This window comes from Amblyraja radiata, chromosome 25 (genome assembly GCF_010909765.2).
Source record: "Amblyraja radiata isolate CabotCenter1 chromosome 25, sAmbRad1.1.pri, whole genome shotgun sequence".
NCBI classification, from domain to species: domain Eukaryota; kingdom Metazoa; phylum Chordata; class Chondrichthyes; order Rajiformes; family Rajidae; genus Amblyraja; species Amblyraja radiata.
In genome coordinates, this window is record NC_045980.1 from 11,262,599 (window position 1) to 11,286,696 (window position 24,098).

The 24,098-nt window shown below is 43.3% G+C and overlaps 1 protein-coding gene across 1 annotated transcript in view; it reads right to left on the reverse strand.

Annotated features, from left to right (window-relative positions):
• Positions 1-1,280: 1,280 nt before the first annotated feature.
• LOC116987267 (protein NipSnap homolog 1-like) overlaps positions 1,281-24,098 on the reverse strand; it is a 50,575-nt gene continuing 27,757 nt past the window's right edge. The window contains exons 7-10 of the mRNA XM_033043154.1: positions 23,597-23,628; positions 9,816-9,910; positions 7,107-7,190; positions 1,281-2,408 (exon numbers count right to left, since the gene is read on the reverse strand). Of these exons, the coding sequence (XP_032899045.1) occupies positions 2,344-2,408; positions 7,107-7,190; positions 9,816-9,910; positions 23,597-23,628 (276 nt within the window). The 3' untranslated portion in view covers positions 1,281-2,343. The remainder of the gene's footprint in view (positions 2,409-7,106; positions 7,191-9,815; positions 9,911-23,596; positions 23,629-24,098) is intronic.

Below are 24,098 nucleotides of genomic sequence, written 5' to 3' on the forward strand. Positions count from 1 at the left end.
CTGTTCTTCCTCTATCTCTATGACTTTCATGATGAGATCAATTCCAATTCATCAAGAATGCTGATGATACAAAGCAGGAAGGCATTGTGGGCTGTGAGGAGCAGGAAGGGAGGCTTTAGGGAGTGTAGATAGTTTAAGAGAACAGCACAGATATAATCAGGTGGGAAATAATGTGAAAGAGTGTGAATTCATCATCTTTGGCAAATAAGCTAGGTGAAGTATTTTGTTTAAGTAATGAGAGTTGAAAGATATTGGTGTTCTGAAGGACCTTGATATCCTTGTATCACTTAAAGTTCACACTCATGAACAACATGCAAGTTGGAAGATAAACCATCTGCTGATCTTTTTTGCAGGAGGATTGGAGAACGAAAGTAGAGACATCTTTCTCAAATCCTGCGTCAGACACACGGAAAATTGTGTCCATGACTAACAAAGGACGTATAGAGGTTGACATGCTTGATTCATGGGATGGAGTAGTTTATCTTATTAGAGGTGGATTAGCCTTATAGATTTTGGAGATTAGAATAATCGGATATGATCCCATTAAAATGAACAATATTCTTACAGGGCTTGACAGAGATGATGGTTCTCCTGACTGGGACATCTAGACAATCAGGTACCACATGGTTAAAGTAAAGGATTGGTCATTCAGGATGTAGGTAAGAAGGGTGGTAAAGAACCTTTACAACTTGTTACTCAAGAGGGCTGTGGAGACTCTGTCGCTGAGACTATTCAAGACATAGGTAAATACATTTTGGGATTTTAAATGAATCAGGGGATTGTGCGGTTATTACAAGAAAGTGGCGCAGATGGAAAATATCAGTCTGTCTTATTGAAGAGCAGAGCAGGCACAAGGGACTGAATGGCCTGCTTCTATTTCTTATGTTCTTGCAGTGAGAGCACAGAACTCATTGTGGTAAAGAAAGGATACATTAAAGGGCAATTTAAGGGTAGACTTGAAGGAACGGGGAATGCTGATAAGTTGTGATGACATACATGTGTATAAATAGCAGAACAGGTTTGTTGGGATTGGATATCTTAATTTTGTGAAGTAAAAACAAAATCAAACATATAAATATACTTACTGAAGCATTGCAGTTCAAGACTCTGAGGATGAGATGCATCTTTTGTACCTTCGGTTATCAGTATACTACGTGATTAAATTTCCTACTCTATTAAAGAATAAGAACGTTCACGATAAAAAGCAGCATTTTATATGTTGTCATCGCCTAATAAAATGATTTCTTCATTAAAAGCACTGAATAATTACGCTTACAATATACCTCAAAATGTATACTTTTAATTAGTTACATAATTAAAATTTGTACATTTTTAAAAATACATCACAAACATTAATCACAAAAAAATTAACGGCAGTTAAAACTTCAACTGTAAACAGATTTTGAAATAATTCAAGATTCGCTCAATAACCGATGCATTAAAACCATGTCCCCATCACATTAAAAAAAAATCACTCAAAGAATAGCATCAGTCACATAAGCAGCTTCAATTAGAATTTTAAAAATGCTCCTTGACTTATTGCAGAACCAAGTGTCACCAAACATCAGCCAATTTGTGTGCCTTAATTTTCAGTAGTTTGGCTTTCCGATGTCAACACCTGGAATCATTGAACATTAATCATCCTATCTAATCGGAAGGAGAATTGTATAAAATATCCATTAAAAAAGTGACCGTATCAAGGAATTAGGGAGAGCTAAGAGGAATAATGTTGTGAGTGACTGATGCCACTTTATAAAGTATCGTGTATTCCAAAATTACCCACATGATTTCAGAATATTAATAGAAAGGTTCCTGTGAAGTGAACGCTGTTCACTTGTTGTGAAATGTTACTAGAATTTAGAAAGAAATTAGAAAAGCACGTGATTTTCTACAAGATGCACTGTCCCTAGAGATAGACAAATGGGCTCATTTAGTCAATTTTAACAACAAATAATGTCAGCAATTTAATTCGGGAGTAGTTTATCTAAGTGCCAATATAAACACCTGAAAATTGATACATCAGAACATTAGAAAAAGTGGAATTTATCCAACATTACAGTTAATGGAGCTTTCTTAAATGGGATGTAATTAATCGGGTACTCTATAATCCTTGTCCTGGGGTTGATCACCCATTGGGAACAGATAGGATTTTCCACATGTAAATTCTGTGATTTGGTTAAAGTGCAGCCTGCTACTATATATCCGGTAAACATCAATCTCTCCACAAGAATGGTTACATATTTATTGATGGCTAAGATTTGAGGAATCAATGATGACTACATTGACTCTGTGCAGTCTTTATATCCAAGTGGAAACTCAGCACCCAAGTAAAATAATCCATCATCATTGTAAGGTGGAGACCTTTAGTGGAATCATAATCCTCGATTCCATGTTCCGGATCAATGGAACTGTAATAATTGAGAAAAAAAGTACAATTATCTTTTTCACATCACATAAATATCAATACACCATTTATTCTTTGCCATCTAGTATATCTTGGTGAAATCTGGGCAGTTTAATAAAACAAAAGTACCAGATTGAGCCAGTTGAGAAACTATTTGGGCCTGCAGCTAAGCAGGTGAAACAAAATTAGATATAATAAGAAAGGTTTAGAGGGATATGGGGCAATGCAGGACAATGGGACTTGCCCACTGGGTGGCACCAGCAATGGCTGCCTCGCCAGCAGTCTGTCCTTTCCTTCTTTGTGTTTTAATAGTAGGTGTTAAATGTATGTTTTTACTGTTCTTTAGCTTGTTTTATGTGGGGGTGTGGGGGTTGGGGAAACTTTTTCTAATCTCTTACCTCGATGGAGACGCGATTTTTTTTCTGAATCGTATCTCCGTCCGCACTGCGGCCTAACATCGAGTAGTTGGCGGCCTTTGCTGCAGTGCGACTTTTGAGACCTCCACCGAGGGAACCTGTGGACTTACCATCATGGAGCCTGCGATCCCTTTGCCAGGAATTGACCTCGGAGCTCCAACCGTGGGTGCTTGCAGACTTAACATCACGGACCTCGCGGTCTCTGGTCAGAGTCTGACTTTGGGAACTCCAAGCCGTAGGAGCTTCGACCGCCCTGACTCGGGAGCTTCGACCGCCGGCTGTGGGAGCTTTGATCGCCCCGACGGACGGTTCTACTGCCCCGACCACGGGAGAAATAAAGAGGAAGAAGATTGGACTTTTTTGTCTTCCATCACAGTGAAGAATGTGGGGAATCCTCTGTGGTGGATGTTTATGTCAACTTTTATGTAGTTTAGGTGCTTTTTTTCCATGTGGCTGTATGGTAATGCGCATATCACTGTACCTTAATTGGTACGTGAATAAAAAACCTTTGAAACCTTTGATTAGATGGGGCACTTTGGTTTGTATGGGTGAGTTGGGCCAAATGGCCCGTTTCCATGTTGTATGAGTCTATGAATATTACTCTAAATAGGTTTTGATGTCATGGACAGCTCAAGTTTAATTTTCTAGAGACCTTAGCACTTAATAATAATAATAATAATAATAATAAATACTTTATTGATCCCCTCAGGGAAATTCAGATGTCCAGGAGCCCCCAACCAACAAACCCAGAGATTCAAAACGAACGCAGACAGAAAATACATAGAATACAATGTGGACACTACCTGAGAGCAATAAATACTTAAAAAGACCAATAATTAACAATTTAAAATTAAAAATTGCAAAATGCATCCCCCTGCAGCCTAGCGGTCCGAATTATAAAATCTAATGGCTGCAGGGGTGAAGGATCTCCTGAACCGCTCCGTTCTACAGGGCAGGGAGAGGAGCCGGTTGTTGTTCCGAGTGCTCTTTTGACTCCAGAATTACATGGAGGGGATGCCCGGGGTTTTTCAGGATGACCTGCACCTTGTGCCTCATACGCCTCTCAAGCACATCCATCCCAGAGTCTACTCTCCCCTCCAGCACTGAGCTAGCTCGTTTAACCAATTTGACCAGTTTCTTGTTGTTTTTTGCACTAATGCTGTTGCCCCAGCAGACAACAGCGTAGAAAATAACGCTTGCAACCACAGTGTTGTAAAACATGTGCAGCATTTCATTACACACATTGAAGGATTTGAGCCTTCTGAGGAAAAAGAGTCTGCTCTGGCCTTTTTTGTAGAGGGAGTCAGAGTTGACAGACCAGTCCAGTTTGTTATCAAGGTGCACTCCAAGGTATTTATATGTCTGCACCACCTCAATGTCAGCCCCTGCAGCGTTGACCGGCTGAAGGGGGAGCTTGGACCTGCCAAAGTTAACCACCATCTCTTTAGTCTTAGTTGTGTTCAGGATGAGACAGTTCTCTTCACTCCAGGCACAAAAGGCACTGGTCAAGTTCCTGTATTCCTCCTCCTGCCCGTTCCTTACACATGCCACAATCGCTGTATCATCTGAATATTTCTGTACGTGGCATGTGTCAGACTTATAGTTAAAGTCTGCTGTATACAGGGTGAAGAGGAACGGGGCCAGAACCGTTCCCTGTGGGGCTCCAACATTGCACACCACTGTGCCAGAGACACTGTCCCCCAGCTTGACAAACTGTGGTCGACCCGTCAGGTAGTCGTATATCCAGGAGATAAATGTGGAATCCACCCCCATCTTCTTAAGCTTGTCATTCAGAATCAGGGGTTGGATGGTGTTGAACGCACTTGAGAAGTCGAAGAACATAATCCTCACATAGCCACCGGGTTTGTCCAAAAAGGAGTAGATCCGGTGCAGCATGTAGAGGACTGCGTCATCCACCCCAATGTTCTCCTGGTATGCAAACTGTAGTGGGTCGAGTGCGTGCTGGACTTGTGGTCTCAGGAGACGAATGAGTAGCCGCTCCATTGTTTTCATGATATGGGATGTAAGGGCCACCGGTCTGTAGTCGTTGATCTCGGTCGGCCGCCCTGCTGTGGGAACCGGCACGAGATAACAACTTACTGGGTTTCCAGCACACTGCCAATTCTACAGTACTACTCCATTGATTTATATGTTCTAGCAGCTCCCTACTGCTATATAGGGGGAAACAAAGTCATTAAAACATGTCATTGAGAAGTAAATAAGAACAGTGGTTTTTCGGTTCAAGATGGGGAGGAGACAAAATGTAGGTATTGCCAATATTCTTGATGTTACTTGGGGTGTTTAATGTAAAGAGTTTCTCCAGTGATAATTAGAGGTTGAATTTCAAGTTGGGTGCTGAGAGACCCAGAAATTGTTTCATTCTTGCTCTGCTTTCAATTATGCCTTTTTTTTCCCCAAACATCGCTGGAATGCATTTTGGAAATGTGTGAAGGATTTTCAGAGGCAATATCTTTAGAAAGTTAAGGAATTAAATAAAATAATTAGAAGTGACCGAAATTTTAGCCAAAGCTATGTTTTAGCCTTAAATTTGGCATTTGTCTGCCAGCACTTCAAATTTAAAGTCTTCTAATTTAAGTCTTTCTATGGCCTCTCTCTCCCTCTCTGCCTCTGCCTCTCTCTCAATATCTCTCTATTTCACTCTATGTCTCTCTCTGGATCTATGTCACTATGTCTCTCTCTATGTCTCTGTCTCTGTCTCTGTCTCTGTGCCTCCGCCTCTGTGCCTCCGTCTCTGTGTCTCTGTCTCTATGTACTGTTCCTTCGTTTTATGCTGGGCACGGTTGAAGCTATGTAGGACTGAAGACTGAAGTCAGAGAGAGGGAGTGGGATGGAGATTCAAAGTGACACCAGTAGTGAGCAGTAGCTCAGGGCCACCTCTGGGAAATAAGAGGAAGCATTCTACAAAGCCACCACCCGATCTGCATTTGTATTCTCCAGAATTCACTGAGTGCAACTCAACAAATTGGGAGGACTATTTGGGTCCTTGTATGGTGGGAGGAGGAGGAGGAGGAGGAAAAGGATGGTGTTCCATCTCCCACAATTGCACAGGAAAGTTCTGAGAGGAGCTGAATGGTCGATGAAGATGGAAGAGCGGGGTGGTGGGGGGGTTGAGGGGTCAGAATGAACAAGTCCTCCAGAATGGCTTAAAGGGAAGGGGAGACGAAGATGCACGTGGTGATGGGATCGGAAGAAGAGAGCAGAAACTTTGGAAGATGATCTACTGATTGTGGAGGCAGAGGGATGAAAGATGAGGACACCCAAGGAAGGATATATTTGCTTTGAGGTCAGTGCAACATTAGTTCACTGGATTCATTATTTGGATGAAAGGGTTGTCCTAGGAGGAGAAATTAAGTAAAACTCCCTGGATTAATGAGGAGTGACTTCATATGCGGGGATTGGATGGGCTAATTTTGAATGGCTATTATTGTCACTGCACAGTTAATGATTTACACACCAGTGCATTGGAAGGAACTGCAGATGCTCGTTTAAACCGACGACAGACACAAAAGGCTGGAGTAACTCAGTGGGTCAGACAGCATCTCGGGAGAAAAGGAATAGGTGATGTTTTGAGTCGCGACCCTTCTTCAGAGATGCTGTCGTACCAGCTGAGTTACTCCAGCTTTTTGTGTCTGTCTATCTATACCCACCAATGCAGGTGGTTTTTTAATTTCTAGGCAAGTACAGTGGCTTGCAAAAGTATTCATACCCCTTGAACTTTTCCACATTTTGTCACGTTACAACCACAAACGTAAATGTATTTTATTGGGATTTTATGTGATAGACCAACACAAAGTGGCGCATAATTGTGAAGTGGAAGGAAAATGATACATGGTTTTCAAATTGTTTTACAAATAAAAAACTGAAAAGTGTGGCGTGCAAAAGTATTCAGCCCCCCTGAGTCAATACTTTGTAGAACCACCTTTCGCTGCAAAGCATGTTATTCATTCCTTGTCCCTGGGACACTAGCCAACTCTTTATAAATGGAGACCAAAGGAACTGCAGAAGCTGGAATCAAGAGGGAAAAAAACACAAAGTGCTGGAGGACCTCAGTAGGTCAGGCAATATCTGTGGAGGGAATGGACTGGTGATGTTGCTAGTCAGGATGAAGAAGGGACCCGACCCGAAATGCCGCCTGTCCATTCCCCCCCCACCCCCCATAGATTCTGCCAGACCTGCTAGTGGTCTGCGCTGACTCGATGGGCCAAAGGGACTGTTCCCAGTCTGTATCTCTAAAGTCTAAAGATAGTCAAAAGGCTGAAGGTTACCTGTATAATAGACACATTCATCCCATCCGGCCTTCTGCCAAGCTGCATTCCTTGTTTCATGCCTGGACTCAAGATCTTTGTAAGCTAGGATTGATCATCAACATGGGATAATGAAAATAATCATCATTTGTTCAATGTTCACATCAACTTTAAAGGTTTTGCATAACTAAATAAGGACCATTTGCTTCAATCGGATGCATGAGCGGGTGATGGAACGATATAAATGGATTTTATAAATCCATTAATAAAATATAGCAACGTTTTATTATCGACAATGCACCATAGGAAATGTTGAAATCAAAAAGGAGCAAAACAGGAACTGCTGGAGGAAGTCAGCAAGTCAAGCAGCACCCCGGGTGGGGAAAGGAACTGTTGAAGTTCCAGGAGACCCTGCATTTTGTGTCTCCATTACTCCAATCTCTTGTATTTCCTTTCCAAGGGGAATTGGACGAGAACTTGAAAGGAGAGATTGGTAGACGTGGGGAAAGGGGCAAAACAATTTGGTTTCAATGACAGTATATGCATTGGTGTGGTTCATAGCCATAGGAGCAGAATTAGGTCATTCGACCCATCGAGTCTACCCTGCCATTCAATCATGGCTGATCTATCTTTTCCTCTCAATCCCTTCTCCTGCCTTCTCCCCAAAACATCTGTACTAATTAATAACCTGTCAATCTCTGCTTTAAAAATACCTAATGACTTGGTCTCTACAGATGTTTGTGGCAATGAAATCCACATTCACCACCCTCTGACTAAAGACATTCCTTCTCATTTCCTTTCTAAAGGTCCTTTTATTCTGAGGCTGTGCCTTCAGGTCCTAGACTCTCCCACTAGTGGAAGCATCCTGTTCACATACACTCTGTCCAGGCCTTTCAATATTTGGTAGGTTTCAATGAGATCGCCCCTCATCTTTCTAAACTCCAGCGAGTAAAGGCCAATTGCCGTAAAATGCTCATCATACCTTAACCCAATCATCGCAGGGATCATTCGCGGAAACCTCCTCTGGACCTCTCCACCGCCAGCACATCTCAGATATGGGGCCCAAAACTGCTCACAATACTCCAAATGGGTCTGACCAGTGCCTTATTGAAGCCTCAGCATTACATTCCTGTTTTTATATTCTAGTCCTCTCAATATAAATGCTAACATTGCATTTGCCTTCTTTACTTGGATTCAACTTGGAAACTAACCTGGAAATCCTGTATCAGCATTCCCAAGTCCCTTTGCCCCTCCGATTTCTGAATCCTTTCCCCATTTAGAAAATAGTCGGCACCTTTATTCCTACTATCAAAGTGCATGACTGCACACTTTGCAAAGCTGTCTTCCATCTTAACCCACTCTCACAACCTGCCCAGGTCCTTCTGCAGAGTATCTGGTTTCTCTACACTACCTGCCCCGTCAACAATGTATCATCTGCAAACGTAGCCACAAAGCCTTCAATTCCCTCTTGAAAATCATTGCTATACAACATGAAGCCCCAACCCTGCGGAGCACCGTTAGTCACTGGCAGCCAACCAGAAAAAGCCCCCTTTATTTCCGCTCTTTGTCTTCTGCCATTCAGTCAACCTTCTATCCATGCTAGTATCTTCCCTCTGACATTGTGGACTCTCACCTTGTTTAGCCGTCTCACATGTGGCACCTTATCAACATTTTGAAAATCCAGGTAAACAACATCCACCAACTTTTCTTTGGCTGTCCTGCTATTTACTTCCTCAAAAAAATCCAACAGATTTGTCAGGCAAGATCTCCCTTTAACATTACCATGCTGACTTTGGCCTATATTATCATGTGCTTCTAAGAAGCCACATCCTTAAAAACGCACTCGAAAGTCTTACAAACAATTGAAGTCAGGCTAACCGGCCTATAGTTTCCCCTTTTGCTCCCTTCTTGAACAGCGGAGTAACGTTTGCATTTTTCCAGTCCTCTGGGCCCACTCCTGTCTCTAGTGATTCTTGAAAGCGCCTGCACAATCTCTAAAGCTATCTTTTTCAGAACGCTTTAGAGATTGTGCATCTTTTTACCACAATGTTCCAGCAAAATGCAAGGAATACATTTCATCACCAAACCAAACCATGTGGTAATTTAACCTCAGGCAGTTAATGTGAGGAATTATCTAAGATATCCACATTAACAATAGTGGCATTTATAGAGGAGTTTAGACGGGCAACATGGATCTGTGGGGAATGGAGGGATGTAGATAACATGCAGGCAGAGAAGATTAACTTGTTATCATGTTCGGCCCAGACATCGTGGGCCCACGGGCTGTTCCTTTGTGGTATGTCCTACATTCTAAAGTCAGTTGAAATGTTGCCAACTATGCCCATATCAATTAATTGGAAGGTAGACACAAAATGCTGGACTCAGCGGGATATGCGTAGAAAGGAACTGCAGATGCTCGTTTACGCCGAAGATAGACACAAAATGCTGGAGTAACTCAGCGGTATAGGCAGCATCTCTGGATTGAAGGAATGGGTGACGTTTCAGGTCGACACCCTCCTTCAGACTAGCCCGAACCAAGTCTCGAACGTCTCGACCCAAAACAGCACCCGTTCCTTCTAGCCAGAGATGCTGCCTGTCCCGCTGAGTTACTCCAGCATTTTGCGACTGTCATCAGCTAATCCAATATGTCTCAATGTGTAGGTTGAGAGACCAACTGAAAATATAATCCAAGCTCCTAAAGATAAATGTGAAAGACTTAATTTAACTTACCCCAAATGTGATGCACTACATAGAGGTCACCAATCAGTGAAAAGAACCCACCAACAGCTTCACTGTTTTCCTGGCGAAACCGAATGGCTCGAGCCCTGAGCACAATCAAAGGTTGACAGTTATTGTAAAATCAAAGTTGCATAAACCTTTGTCTTGGCGCCAAGAGCCAAGAGTCAAGAGTGTTTTATTGTCACATGTCCCAAATAGAGCAATGAAATTCTTACTTGCAGCAGCACAATAGTATATGTAAACATGGTACATTGTAAATAATATACTAAATGAGAGAATGGAGCAGCTGGGCTTGTACACTCTGGAGTTTAGAAGGATGAGAGGGAATCTCATTGAAACATATAAGATTGTTAAGGGCTTGGACACGCTAGAGGCAGGAAACATGTTCCCGATGTTGGGGGAGTCCAGAACCAGGGGCCATAGTTTAAGAATAAGGAGTAAGCTATTTAGAACGGAGACGAGGAAACACTTTTTCTCACAGAGTGGTGAGTTTGTAGAATTCTCTGCCTCAGAGGGCAGTGGAGGCAGGTTCTCTGGATGCTTTCAGGAGAGAGCTAGATAGGGCTCTTAAAAATAGCGGATGCAGGGGATATGGGGAGAAGGCAGGAACTGATTGGGGATGATCAGCCATGATCACAATGAATGGTGGTGCTGGCTCGAAGGGCCAAATGGCCTACTCCTGCACCTATTGTCTATTGTCTATTGTCACACATGTATGTGTATATATAAATATAAATATATATATATACACATATACACACACGTGCACATAGAAAAAGAAACAACAATAATAGTGCAATGATAACAATAATAGTCTATGTTATTGTCATCCGCTGAGTTTCACCAGCATTTTTGTCTACCTACAATAATAGTCTCTGTTGTTCAGAGCTTAATGGAGGTTGTAGTGTTTAATAGCCTGATGGCTGTAGGGAAGAAGCTGTTCCTGAACCTGGACATTACAGTTTTCAGGCTCCTGTGCGGTGGCAGGGGTGAAATGATTATTGATTGGTGCTGAATCATACCATGAACAAAAATATAAGATGAGTTTTTTTGTTAGTGGTTTACAATCATTTCCTCACATCTTCACCCTGAATTGTTAGCTCGGTTTCACTTCCCACTAATGCAGCCTGACCCGAGTACTTTCAATATTTTGTGGTTAATTTTAGATTTCCAGCATCTGCTGCAGTTTTAGACCCAATTCAGGAAATTCAGAGATTTGGACATCTTCGCACCTTACAAGAAAACTTGTTTTATTAAATCCAGAAACATTAACAGTAGCACTGAGGGTTTCACCAGCTAAGGTGAGATGTTTACTTTAGTTTAGAGATGCAGCGGGGAAACAGGCCTTGGCCCACCAAGTCCACGCCAACCAGCGATCCCCATACACTGGCACTATCCTACACACTATGGACAATTTTCCATTTTTACTGAAGCCAATTAGCCTACAAACCTGTATGTGTATGGAGCGTGGGAGCACCCGGAGAAAACCCACGCGATTACGGGGAGGGCCTGCAAACTCCATACAGAGGAGTCAGGGTCAAACCCGGGTCTCTGGCACTGTAAAGCCCCTGTCCCACTTAGGAGGCCTAAACAGCAACCTCTGGTGACCTTGCCCGCCACCCAAAAAAAAATCAAGGTCGAGGTGACCTGCAACCTCCTACCACCTCCCACGTCACCCATTCCTTAAGGCAGCAACTCCACCAACGTGCTACCACTCCCTGATGTGACCTTGCACAACTTGAGGGGCAGGGAATGTGGTAGAGGCACAAGGAACTGCAGATGCGGGAATCTTGAGCAAAACACAAAGTGCAGGAGTAACAGTGGATCAGGCAACATCTGTGGAGGACATGGATAGGTGACAATGTGAGTTGAGACCTTCTTTCAGAACGTGGCAGAGCAGATATACAATCAGAAGCTCGTCTCAGTAGGATATGAGAGTTCATCTTTAACAATGTTGCATGCCACAAGAATGCCCATGATACTGAGGATATCTCCATCAGCTATTTAAATAAGGCTCCCTACTGCTCCTGGGTAGGCTGCCCTCCTGCATTCATTCTTACACTGCTTCTAATCAAGCGAATCAAAGACACATGTACCACTCTGGCACTAATCTACCTTCCATCTATCTATTAGCCCCACACCTAAATAAATGATTGCTTAGGGAGTAGAGATATTTTCACTAATTTCGCCACCTCAGTCTGCCCTATCGTAAACCCGCCTTTTTCACCGATAGCTGCAGTTTGTTCAAAATGTTGTTTGTTACTAACAACCCAACTTCTACCTTGCGTTAAACCTGCTCACCCCAAACTCTGTTGCATGAAATCTCTCTCACATCAACTTCAGTTTAGCTATCATCCCAATCCTTGTGCACCTAAACTGTTTTGCGGGAGCCAACAAATGTCACTGCTCAAATTTTAAGTAACACCCTCCTTTCCCCCTCTTTCCTGTGCCCTTTCACCCTGATGTACACTTATTTCTCCCACTATCTCTCCCCCCCTCTTCCACCTATATCCCTTCCTCTGGCTTTACATTTCATTCCTTTTCTCTTCTAATCTGACATCCTCTGGTCTCCTTTTCATCTCTAGTCTTTGTCACTTACTCTATCTATCTACAAATCAACCGCGCCCCCCCCCCCCATCTCTGCCCGCCTTCCATGCCTCCCACCCACTTCTTTTCCAGCTTTCTCCCCCATACTACAATCAGTCTGAAGAAGGGCCCTGACCCAAAACGTCACCTATCCATGTCCTCCACAAATGCTGCCTGACCCCCTGAGCTAACCCACAATTCATTTCCTTAGCATATGATTTAGCTATTTTCTAATTATTCCCATGCTCTTTAATATTTTACTATGTTAAGTTAGAGTAATTAGGTAGATGCAAGTTGATCCTGTTAAATCATCTAAGGTGCAGTACAGCAAATATCTATTTCAGTAAATCATTCTTCTGAGGTCACACAAGTACATAATCGACAAAAAGATACAAGAAAAAGCTCCTTAACATGAGAGATTTTTACGTGGAAAGAAATACCAAAGGTTGTCCTAATTACAAGTCAATGTTTAACACGGATTGATGAGGCTTATGATTAATGCTAAGTGCTTTTGCAACTAAAAGTCAGAAAGAACAAAGACAAAAGTCTATTAGGTGCTCATGATTAAACCAAAGCCATTTCTCATGTGAATTGATTTCAGATAGATTTTCTCATCAGTTTCTAAACTAACAAAAAAAAATCCACTAAAACAAATAACATAAAACGACTAAAAACACCAGTGTGCATGCTATGGTGTACCAGGAGAAAACAAAACAAGTAAAGTTTGTTCTTTAACAATTTATGGACTTCATTGCTCCTGTTCTTAGTGCTTTTAATGTCTTTTAATTTTTACTGTTTTTAGTCCTTCGTTTTACGGTTTTTAATGGTTTGTAATAACTTTTTGTCCTTGAGTTCTCATGTACAGCACTTTGTGGCAACTGCGGTTGTTTAAAGCGCTTTATAAATAAAGTTTATTATTATTATTATTATTATTCACATTCTGCTGAATGCTTCTTACTACCGATCTCAAAGGAACTTGGCTACAAAGATTAAGTAGTCGCTACAGCATGGATTTTTTCTCTTCTGATGTGACCTGCACTCTAATGCTGTCTATGAGGCATCTGGATATTCAGCAGTGATGCCACAAGTTGGCAGCTTAGCTGATCTGAATGAGGAATTCGCTTAGGCAGCAATACCAGGAAACACAAGTCTTTTGTCGAAAACAAATTCAAGTATTTTATAGAAAATTTTAAATGGATTGAAAAAGGCTTGTGCGATTATGAGGTCTAAAACTGAATAACACTGTGAAAATATTTTATATAATTGAATTATTTTAAAAGCCTGGAATTTGTAAATTATGAGTGATAGACTATTCACAGATTGAACACTCAAAGTCAACGAGGTTATTAACCAAAGATAGGCACAAAATGCTGGAGTAATTCAGCGAGACAGGCAACATCTCTAGAGAGAAGGAATAGGTGATGTTTCAGATCGAGACCCTTCTTCAGATGGTTCTTAACCAATTGGGTCCAAGTACACAATGTAAAACAAGATGCGTCTCATTTGGAGACACAAGAGATGCTGGAATTTTGAGCAAAACACAGTGCTGGAGGGACTCAGTGGGTCAGGCAGCATCTGTGGAGGGAATGGACAGGTGCCGCCGTTTTGAGTCAGATGTCTGAAACGCTGCCTGTCCATTCCCTCCGCAGATGCTGCCTGACCTGCCGAGTTCCTCCAGCAATATATGTCTCATTTAACAAGGACAACAGCATTTAGCATGAGGCTTGGAAGTAAAAAAACAGGAGTTCTGTTTGATTATAGCCGTAAATAATTTAATCTGGGTGTGGTCGTGATATTGGGCAATATAGAGTGGATTTTCTAAACATGCTGAGTGCCTGTTTCTAACAAGCTGGCACCCACTGCGAAATGGATTGCAGATGCATTACACCCAAATGAAAAGAATGCAGATAGACACAAAAAGCTGGAGTAACTCAGCGGGACAGGCAGGATCTCTGGAGAGAAGGAATGTGTGACACAGCGTTTGGCACTGCACTTCAGAATGCAGAGCAACCAGCTGCTGATGTCTATCTTTATATAAAGCTGTTTGGTGGCAGCCGTGTCAAAGTGCACTGTGAAGGTCCAGCTAACATCCAGTGTTAAGCGCTTGCAGGAAACAAAGTGTTTAATAGCAGAAAGACCATACGTACCCAGCACCCTATCCCCACCTGACGCCCACAAGCGACACGCCTCTTTTTTTTATACAGTCCTGCAAGTATGCCAGGATTGGCTGGGCTCTGGGCCAGTTTTCATGAAAAGCAGGTTGAGCGACATGGAGACTTCAGGGCTTTAGTTCCCGAACATTTTGGCAACAGGCTCCAGGAACTTGGGTAAAGCCCAATTGCGGCTGCTGCATTCAGTGAAGGTTGGCACGATCGTGGCACGGGCCTGTGCTCTGCCTCACACAGCTCAGCTGCCTCTCACCCTCCACCTTCCTCACGTTCCAATAGTCTCCAGGTACAGCGAATGTGCTACATGGGCTCACAGGCCCGTTCCAAATAAAAGCCATGGGAGTTATCCGTCTGTTCAGCAAATAAATTAATCTCCCAGCCTGTGTACTCAGTTACAACAGCATTGCAGCAGAGCAAGGTCAGAAATGACAGAGTACCTTTTACCACCAACACACTGACTACATCAGCTCACTGCCGTGCGCAGGTCAGTGTCTTCCCGACCTTCACACCTGTGCATCACAACATGGATGACAGGAATGAGTTGGCAAGTCTGACATCCAACTATACTGCTCGGTTCACCGCCAGCTATGCTGAGCCCCAGCACTTCTCTCATATATCTAAGGGCCGGCATGGTGGCGCAGCGGTAGAGTTGCTGCCTTACAATGAATGCAGCGCCGGAGACCCAGGTTCGATCCTGACTACGGGTGCTGTCTGTACGGAGTTTGTACCTTCTCCCCGTGACCTCCGTGGGTTTTCTCCAAGATCTTCGGTTTCCTCCCACACTCCAAAGACACGCAGGTTTGTAGTTTAATTGGATTGGTGAATTTAAAAATTGCCCCTAGCGGGTATAGGATAGTGTTAATGTGCAGGGATCACTGGTCGGCGCGGACCCGGTGGGCCGAAAGGTCCTCTTTCCGCGCTGTATCTCTAAACTACAAAAAAAACGTTCTACCCCTTTCATCAGAATGGCTGCAGGGACAGTGCATGAGGAACTGTGTGGGATAGAAACATAGAAACATAGAAAGTAGGTGCGAGAGTAGACCACCAGGTCCGTCGAGCCCGCACCGCCATTCGCTCATGGCTGAACACTAAACAGACACACTTACCCACAAACAGTAGACACAAGACACAGAACACAAGACACTACCCTCCCCTTTATACCACTATCACCCCTCTCCACCCCAAAAACCTCGTGATCTCCTGGGGGAGGCAAAAAAACGGATAAAAACCCAGGTCCAATTCGGGAAAAAAATCCGGGAAATTCCTCTCCGACCCCAATCCAGGCGATCGACACTTGTCCAGGAGATCACTCAGGTCTTACTATACTAACCATACCTAGGTCCATATCCCTGCCCTCTCCCCGTAGCCCCTTATCCCCTTGGCAGCTAAAAAACCATCTATTTTAGTCTTAAATATATTTAAAGTTTCTGCTTCCACTGCTCCCTGGGGCAGTGAATTCCATAAATTAACCACCCTCTGGGTGAAGAAGTTCTTCCTCATCTCAGTTTTAAAAGAGCCCCCCCTTATTCTGCAACTATGTCCCCTAGTTCTAGTTTCCCCGATCATTGGGAACATCCTCGGTGCATCCACCCGATCAAGGCCTCTCACGATCTTATATGTTTCAATGAGATCGCCTCTCATTCTTCTAAACTCCAAAGAGTAGAGTTCCAGCCTACTTAACCTTTCCTCATATGTCAATCCCCTCATTGCAGGAATTAATCTTGTAAACCTTCGCTGCACTGCCTCCAGGGCTAGTACATCCTTTCTTAAGTATGGACCCCAGAACTGTACACAGTATTCCAAATGTGGTCTCACTAATACTGTGTACAGCTGCAGCAAGACCTCCGTGTTTTTATACTCAATCCCCCTAGCAATAAAGGCCAAAACTCCATTGGCCTTCCTGATTGCTTGCTGCACCTGCATACTAACTTTTAGTGATTCATGTACTAATACCCCTAGATCCCTTTGCGTTGCATTACAACGCAGCTCCTCCTCATTTAGAAAATAACTTGCCCTATCATTTTTTTTCCCAAAGTGAATGACTTCACATTTATTAGTATTAAACTTCATCTGCCAAGTTGTTGCCCACTCACCTAGCTTATCTATATCCTTTTGCAGACTCTTCCTATCCTCCTCATCCCCTACTTTTCCTCCCATTTTTGTATCGTCCGCAAATTTTGATATATTACACTTGGTTCCCTCCTCCAAATCATTTATATAAATTGTGAACAACTGGGGTCCCAGCACCGACCCTTGCGGAACCCCGCTAGTTACCGGTTGCCATCCCGAGTATGAACCATTTATCCCCACTCTCTGCTTCCTATTTGTTAGCCAATCCTCTACCCATGCTAATATATTACCCCCAATCCCATAATTTTTTATTTTTAGCAATAGTCTCTTATGTGGCACCTTGTCAAAAGCCTTTTGGAAGTCCAAGTATACCACATCCACCGGTTCCCCTTTATCCACCCGGGTTGTTACTTCCTCAAAGAATTCGAGCAGATTCGTTAAACAGGACTTCCCCTTCACAAAACCATGCTGGTTCTGTCCGATGAAGTCATGTTTATCCAAGTGCCCCGTTAGTGTTTCTTTAATAATTGTCTCTAACATTTTACCCACCACCGATGTTAGACTAACCGGTCTATAGTTACCCGCCTTCTGTTTACTTCCTTTTTTAAATATAGGTGTTACATTGGCCATTTTCCAATCCACTGGGACCGTTCCTGCCTCCAGGGAGTTTTGGAAAATTATCACCAATGCATCCACAATCCCCACCGCTATCTCCCTCAAGACCCTTGGATGTAATCCATCAGGCCCAGGGGATTTATCCTCCTTCAGTCTCATTAATTTCCCTAATACCACCTCCTTGGTGATCTTAATAGTATTTAGCTCCTCCATTCCTACCGCCCCCTGTTTATCCAGCGTTGGAATATTTTTTGTGTCTTCTATGGTGAAGACTGATACAAAATACTCGTTTAATGCCTTTGCCATTTCCATGTTCCCCACCAACAACTCTCCAGTCTCTCCCTCCAATGGACCAACGTTCACCTTAGCCACCCTTTTTCTTTTTATATAGCTATAAAAACTCTTACTATTAGTTTTTATGTTGTTTGCTAAATTCCTTTCATAGTCTATTTTCCCCGTCTTAATTAATCTCTTAGTTATTTTTTGCTGACCTTTAAATGCTTCCCAATCCTCTACCCTCCCACTATCTCTGGCTACCTTATATGCCCTTGCCTTCAGCCGAATACTATCCTTTATAGTTTTACTGAGCCATGGCTGACTGTTCTTACCCTTACCCCTTTTTTTCTTCATAGGAATACATTTTTCTTGAAGGTTATACAGTAGACCCTTAAACGTACACCACTGCTCATGTACCGTCTTATTCTTGAGTCTGCTATCCCAGTCAACTTTGATCAGCTCAGTCCTCATACCTTCATAATCCCCCTTATTTAGACTAAGCACCCTAGCCTGAGTTTCAACCTGCTCCCCTTCTATTTGAATATGGAATTCGACCATATTGTGGTCACTTGTTCCCAACGAGTCCCTAACTATGACATTTTTAATTAATCCTGCTTCATTACACAGGACCAGATCCAAGATTGCCTCCCCCCTTGTCGGTTCTGTGACATACTGTTCTAGGAACCCGTCTCTAATACATTCTATAAACTCTTCCTCTAGTCTACCCTGCCCAGTTTGGTTTGCCCAATTAATATGAAAATTGAAGTCCCCCATGATTACAGCAGTTCCCTTTTTACATGCGTCAACTATTTGCAGATTTATGTTCTGACTAACAGCGTCACAGCTATTTGGAGGTCTATAAATTACACCCACTAGTGTTTTTTTCCCTTTGTTATTCTCTATCTGTACCCAAGCTGTTTCACTATCCTGATCCTTCAACGCAATATCCTTCCTCTCTATTGCCGTTATTCCCTCCCTTATTAAAAGGGCCACCCCTCCTCCCTTTCTTTCCTGTCTATCTTTCCTAATTGTCGAGTACCCCTCTATATTTAACTCCCAGTCCTGATCCCCTTGCAGCCATGTCTCCGTGATGGCCACGATATCATAACTATATATACTTAATTGCACCGTTAATTCATTTATCTTATTACGAATACTCCGTGCATTTAGATAAAGCACTTTCAGATGATTTTTACTACCCTTCCTTTCCGTTTTTGCCCCTTTTACATCTAGAGCTTTATCTTCACACATTCTGTCTCCTGTCACATTTTGACTTTCCGCTTCCCCACTGATACCCTGCTCTATTTCCTCTACCCCTGCCGTTATTACCCCCCTTGATACCTCCCCCCCGCTACTTAGTTTAAAGACCTCTCTACTGCCCTAGTTATATGATTTGCCAGGACCCCAGTCCCAGCACCGTTCAGGTGAAGTCCATCCTTACAGAACAGATCCCCCCTGTCCCAGTACTGGTGCCAGTGGCCCAAGAAACCAAACCCATTATTCCCACACCAGTCTTTGAGCCACGCATTCAGCTTTTTAATTTTACGTACCCTCGCCGATTTGGCCCGTGGCTCAGGTAGCAATCCGGAGATCAGTACCCTCGAGGTTCTGCTTTTTAATTTATTCCCTAACTGCTCAAACTCCTTCAGCAGATCCTCCTTCCTCGTCCTTCCTATGTCATTGGTCCCCACATGGACCACGACCACTGGATCCTCCCCCTCCCACTGCAAATTTCTCTCCAGCATCGCAGAGATATCCTTAACCCTAGCACCGGGTAGGCAACACAGCCTTCGGGACATGTTCTGCTGGCCGCAGAGAACCTTATCTACCCCCCGAATAATACTATCCCCTATCACTACGGCATTTCTTCTAACTCCCCCCTCTTGAATGGCCTCCTGATCCATGGTGCTGCAGCCAGGTTGCTCATCCCTCCCACAGCCCCTGATCCCGTCCTTACATTGAGTAAGAGCCTCGGTCATGCTCGTCAGGGACAAGGGCTGTGGCTCCTGCCGCATCTCCTCCTGGTTCCCCCTACCTGCCTCGCTTATGGCCACACCTTCCTTTCCTTGCTCACTGCCTACTGAATTAGTTAAACTGGTCGGTGTGACCATCCCCTGGCACAAAACATCCAGGTAATACTCCCCCTCCCTGATGTACCGCAGCGTATGAAGTTGGGTCTCCAGCTCATCAATGCGGAGCTCGAGTTCCGCTAGCCTCAAACACTTACTGCAGCTGTAGGGATCTTCTACATCAATGGTGTCGACAAATTCCCACATCTCGCAGTATTGGCACATCTCCTGACCGCCCATCTTATATAAGTAATTAACTGGTCCTATTTAAGAATCCCCTACTGTATTGATACACCCCTTATTTATATAATCCTACCTCCTATAAATGGGAAAGTACTCACCCCAGCCGTAAATTACCTACTGGTTTGGCTGTCTAGTGGTAATTCCGTCCGCTCTTCCTGTCTGGTCCACTGCTCCCTTGGGATGTGCCCGTCTCTCCTCAGATGCTGCTTTCATTTTAGATATCCAATGTCTGCACTTCCCTCCCCATCCCCACACACACTCCCGTCCCCTCCTCCCAACTCCCCTTCCCCCAATTACGTTCTCCCTGTTTTCTTTAGGTGCTCCGGTTTCCTCCCACACTCCGAAGACATATAGAATTGTAGGTTAATTGGTTTCGCTAAGTTGTAAAATTGTCCCTAGGCTGTGTAGGTTGGTGTACAGGATGATCACTGGTCGGCGTGGACTTGATGGGCCGAAGGGCCTGATTCTGCGCTGTATCTCTAAAGTCTTATCAAATATTTATCCACTTCCACTTGTGGCGCTTAGTCCCTTGACCAAAAAATGTACGATGTCGCCGGCTGACAGACGATATCTTCAACCAACAAAAATATTTTGTCAAGAAAGTGAATACTACAGGGATGGCCCTTCTATTCAGTCAACAGGGAAAACACGCTTTGATCTCGGAAAAAAACCCCCAAATTATGTCAAGATAATTAATCCACAGGGTTAAAAAAAAAACCATATTATGTCATGATAATTAATCCACAGGGTTACACTGGTCTCCCAGAAGAGGCTATTAGGATGTCTATAGTTTCAGTCGCAGTTTTTCTATCATACGTATTAATATGCTTTGAAGGTAATTTGTAGTGTGTACACTAATTGAGCCTGATCCCGTGAGCTAATAATGCAAATATTATCCAGAATTATGCCACATTTATAGCAGGAGCAGGTAAACCATAAGCAATGCAACTGGGTGGCGCTGCAGTGGAGTTGCTGCCTTACAGCGCCAGAAACCCAGATGAAGGAGGTGCCAGACCATCTATTGCTGGTAAATCGGTGATGTATCTTGTACTAGAATTCAAACCTGCAACTGACCTTCATGACAGGTGTAGTGGGCCACTTGGTTTTTACATTTTACTTCTTTGTGAAACACTATTGAAATATTCAAGAATACAAGAAAATAGGAACAGGAGAAGGCTGGGAAGAAATCGTACCAGAATCTGGAGGTGTGCAATAGGAAGTATGTCATTAAACTGGAAAGGGTGTAAACAGAGATTGACAAGAATGTTACCAGGTCTGGAGGGCTTGAGCTAGAAAGAGAGGCTGGATACTGAGTGTAGGATGCTGAAGGATGCTCTTATATGAAATAACGACGGACTTGGATAAAGTGAATAGCCACAGTCTCTTCTCCAGGGTAGTGGAGTCTAAAACGAAAGGCCATATGGTTAGGGTAAGAGGGGAAAGGATTTAGAATGGATATAGGGTCAACATTTTTACATAGATGATAGTAACATGATATATCGAACATGCTGCCAGGGAAAGTGGTACAGGCCTTAAAATATTTAAAAGACACCTGAATAGGTATATAGATAGGATAAGGTTTGGAGGGATATGGGCTAGGAGCAGGCAAGTGGGACTAGCTTGGTTAAACAACTTGGTTGGCACGGACAAGTCGGATGAAAGCCCCTATTTTGGTGTTGTATACCTCTATGACGCCTGAAGTCGTAATTAGGGTATAACGCACATTGGGTGGTCCTGAGATTGTGAATACATATGCATATCACAAGTATTTATTTTCACATTCAACTACTACTAGGGATAGATTATATAATTCTCTTATTGTATCCAACTTATGTTTTACATGTTAGGTTGTTCCTGACAGTTGGTTCCACCATTTCTAGATACTCCCTGTTGTTTCAGTGAACTTAATAATAACAGGCAAATCTAAACAACAGCATTCTATAGGAAAGTTTTAGAGGGATGTGGACCTAACACGGGCAAATGGAACTTGCGCAGAGTTGGGCATCTTGGGCTGAAGAGTCTGTTTCTGTGCTGTATGCCTTGATGACAATACTGGTCCGCCACTGATTTTCCAGCATCTTTGGTTCCAGAGCCTTTCTGGATTAAGCGTTTTACGGGGCCAAAAGAGGTCACAACCTGCGAGAGGAATCTAACGGTACAGGAACGGTCCAACTAGGCCACTGAGGAACCAAGACATCACCCCGCAAAGTCAGCCTTGGAAGTTGGCTGTGAGAATGGATCTACTGGCTCCGGCTGGGCCGGAGTTCCAGAGTCCCGGCTGCAGGGGGGGAAATCCGTCCCGCTGATCAGCCGCGGAGGCCACTATGGGAACGTACCTGTCGGCTCCAGCCAGGCCGGGGTTCCAGAGCCCCGGCTGCAAGGGGGCAAATTCAACTTGCCAATTGGTGCGGAAGTCCCGATGAGGTCGAGATCGGCCGCCTCACCAGGCGGCAGATTTCGGAGTGACCTCCGGCGGGCATTTTGTTCGGATTAAAGGAGGTGCCGGTCCACCAGTTGCCAGAAAAATCGGTGTTGGACCTGTATTTACCGTGATTGAAAATTCCACGACCCCATTCCTTCGTTATCAGAAGGGTATTTCCATGACTGGTTAACTAATTGTTTATGAGCCCTTCAGTGTGAAGAAGGGTCTCGACCCGAAAACGTCACCCATACCTTCTCTCCAGCGATGCTGCCTGTCCCGCTGAGTGACTCCAGTATTTTGCCTTCGGATAAGACAATAGACAATAGGTGCAGGAGCAGGCCAATTGGCCCTTCGAGCCAGCACCGCCATTCAATGTGATCATGGCTGATCAAGAATGTGGCCTTGTTTCTGCAAAGCCAAGTCTGAAATCGAGAACTCAAATACCTAATTTGCACTTCCCATCTGCAGTCTGGGGCAACTAGAGACTATGGTGTAATATAAATAACTATTTTCCGACAGGCACACATTGCTGTCTGATGGCACGGATCAAAATAGCATCAGATATATTTCCCACCGAAGAGCTACTGAGAATCGGGGAACATCAAGGACAATAGCGGACTTGGATTAAGGAGTAAACTTCCTCCATCACAGGTAGTAGCGCCCTCCACAACTCTCAATAGTGTAGGATCTTAGAGGTCTTTAGTATTTCACTTTATTTCATGGCAGCAAATATAACTTTAAGATTAATTTAGTGGTACTTTAAAGGTCTATAAGATACAGCATAATAAAAAATATATATATTTTCAGAACCAACCATTATATTACATGATTACATGCTCTGTTCTCTAACCCTCACAATAATTCCAAAATGGTTTATTTGAAAAACATGTTAATGCTTTTAGAGCACTTTATAGAATTATTTTACATAGTGTGGAGATTGTAAAGACCTTAAACAATAAACTGTGCAATTAAAATTCCATTTGAAATGGGATTAGGCAACACAAGCACAGGAAATGTGACATACAACTCCTGAATGACCTTAGAAATATGTTGGAACAACTCATTCATGCTGCAGTCAAAATGTGAAACAAGCACTGGTTTACACAAAAGGACACAAAGTGCTGGAGTAACTCAGCAGGTCAGGCAGTACGTGTGTAGGGAATAGATAGGCAACATTTTGTATCAGGACTGTCCTTCAGGGACCTGCTGTATTAGTCCAGCACTTTGCATTTTGTTCAAGGTTTGAGCACGGCAGTTTCTTGTGTCAGCGCACTCAGCTTGATGTTAAACAAAACAACAATAGACCTGTAAACACTTACTTACCAGTTGTTACCCCATTCGATCATGGTCCCTGGCTGGAACAGAGAGAAATGCATTAGACATTAGGTTCACTGACATGGTTGATAATTTCAGCATAAAAATTGCAGTAACATGCATGGATTTTCAAAAGGCATTATTTGATATGGCGTTATACAGTAAGAGAATGATGGTCCTCAGACAGTTAAAGGGATTGTGTCTGGGACCACCCTTCTGATCAATTTTTATATCAGACTACAGAATTAAGTTGAATTTCAAAATTTGCTGATGGCACTTAATTGGGGGAATAGTTATAGCCAAACAAAGGAAGGCACATGAACTTGACAAGTGTACATATAATCAGCAAATGGATTTCAATACACAAGCTTTAGGTACTGCAGCTTGCAAGGAATGTTGATGAGGTTCAATACTAGTCCAGAATACCCCAAATGCAGTAGAGAAACATAGAAATCTGCAAATCCACACAGAGAGATACACTGATGCTAGGTACTGTAGCTGCAAAGGCTGT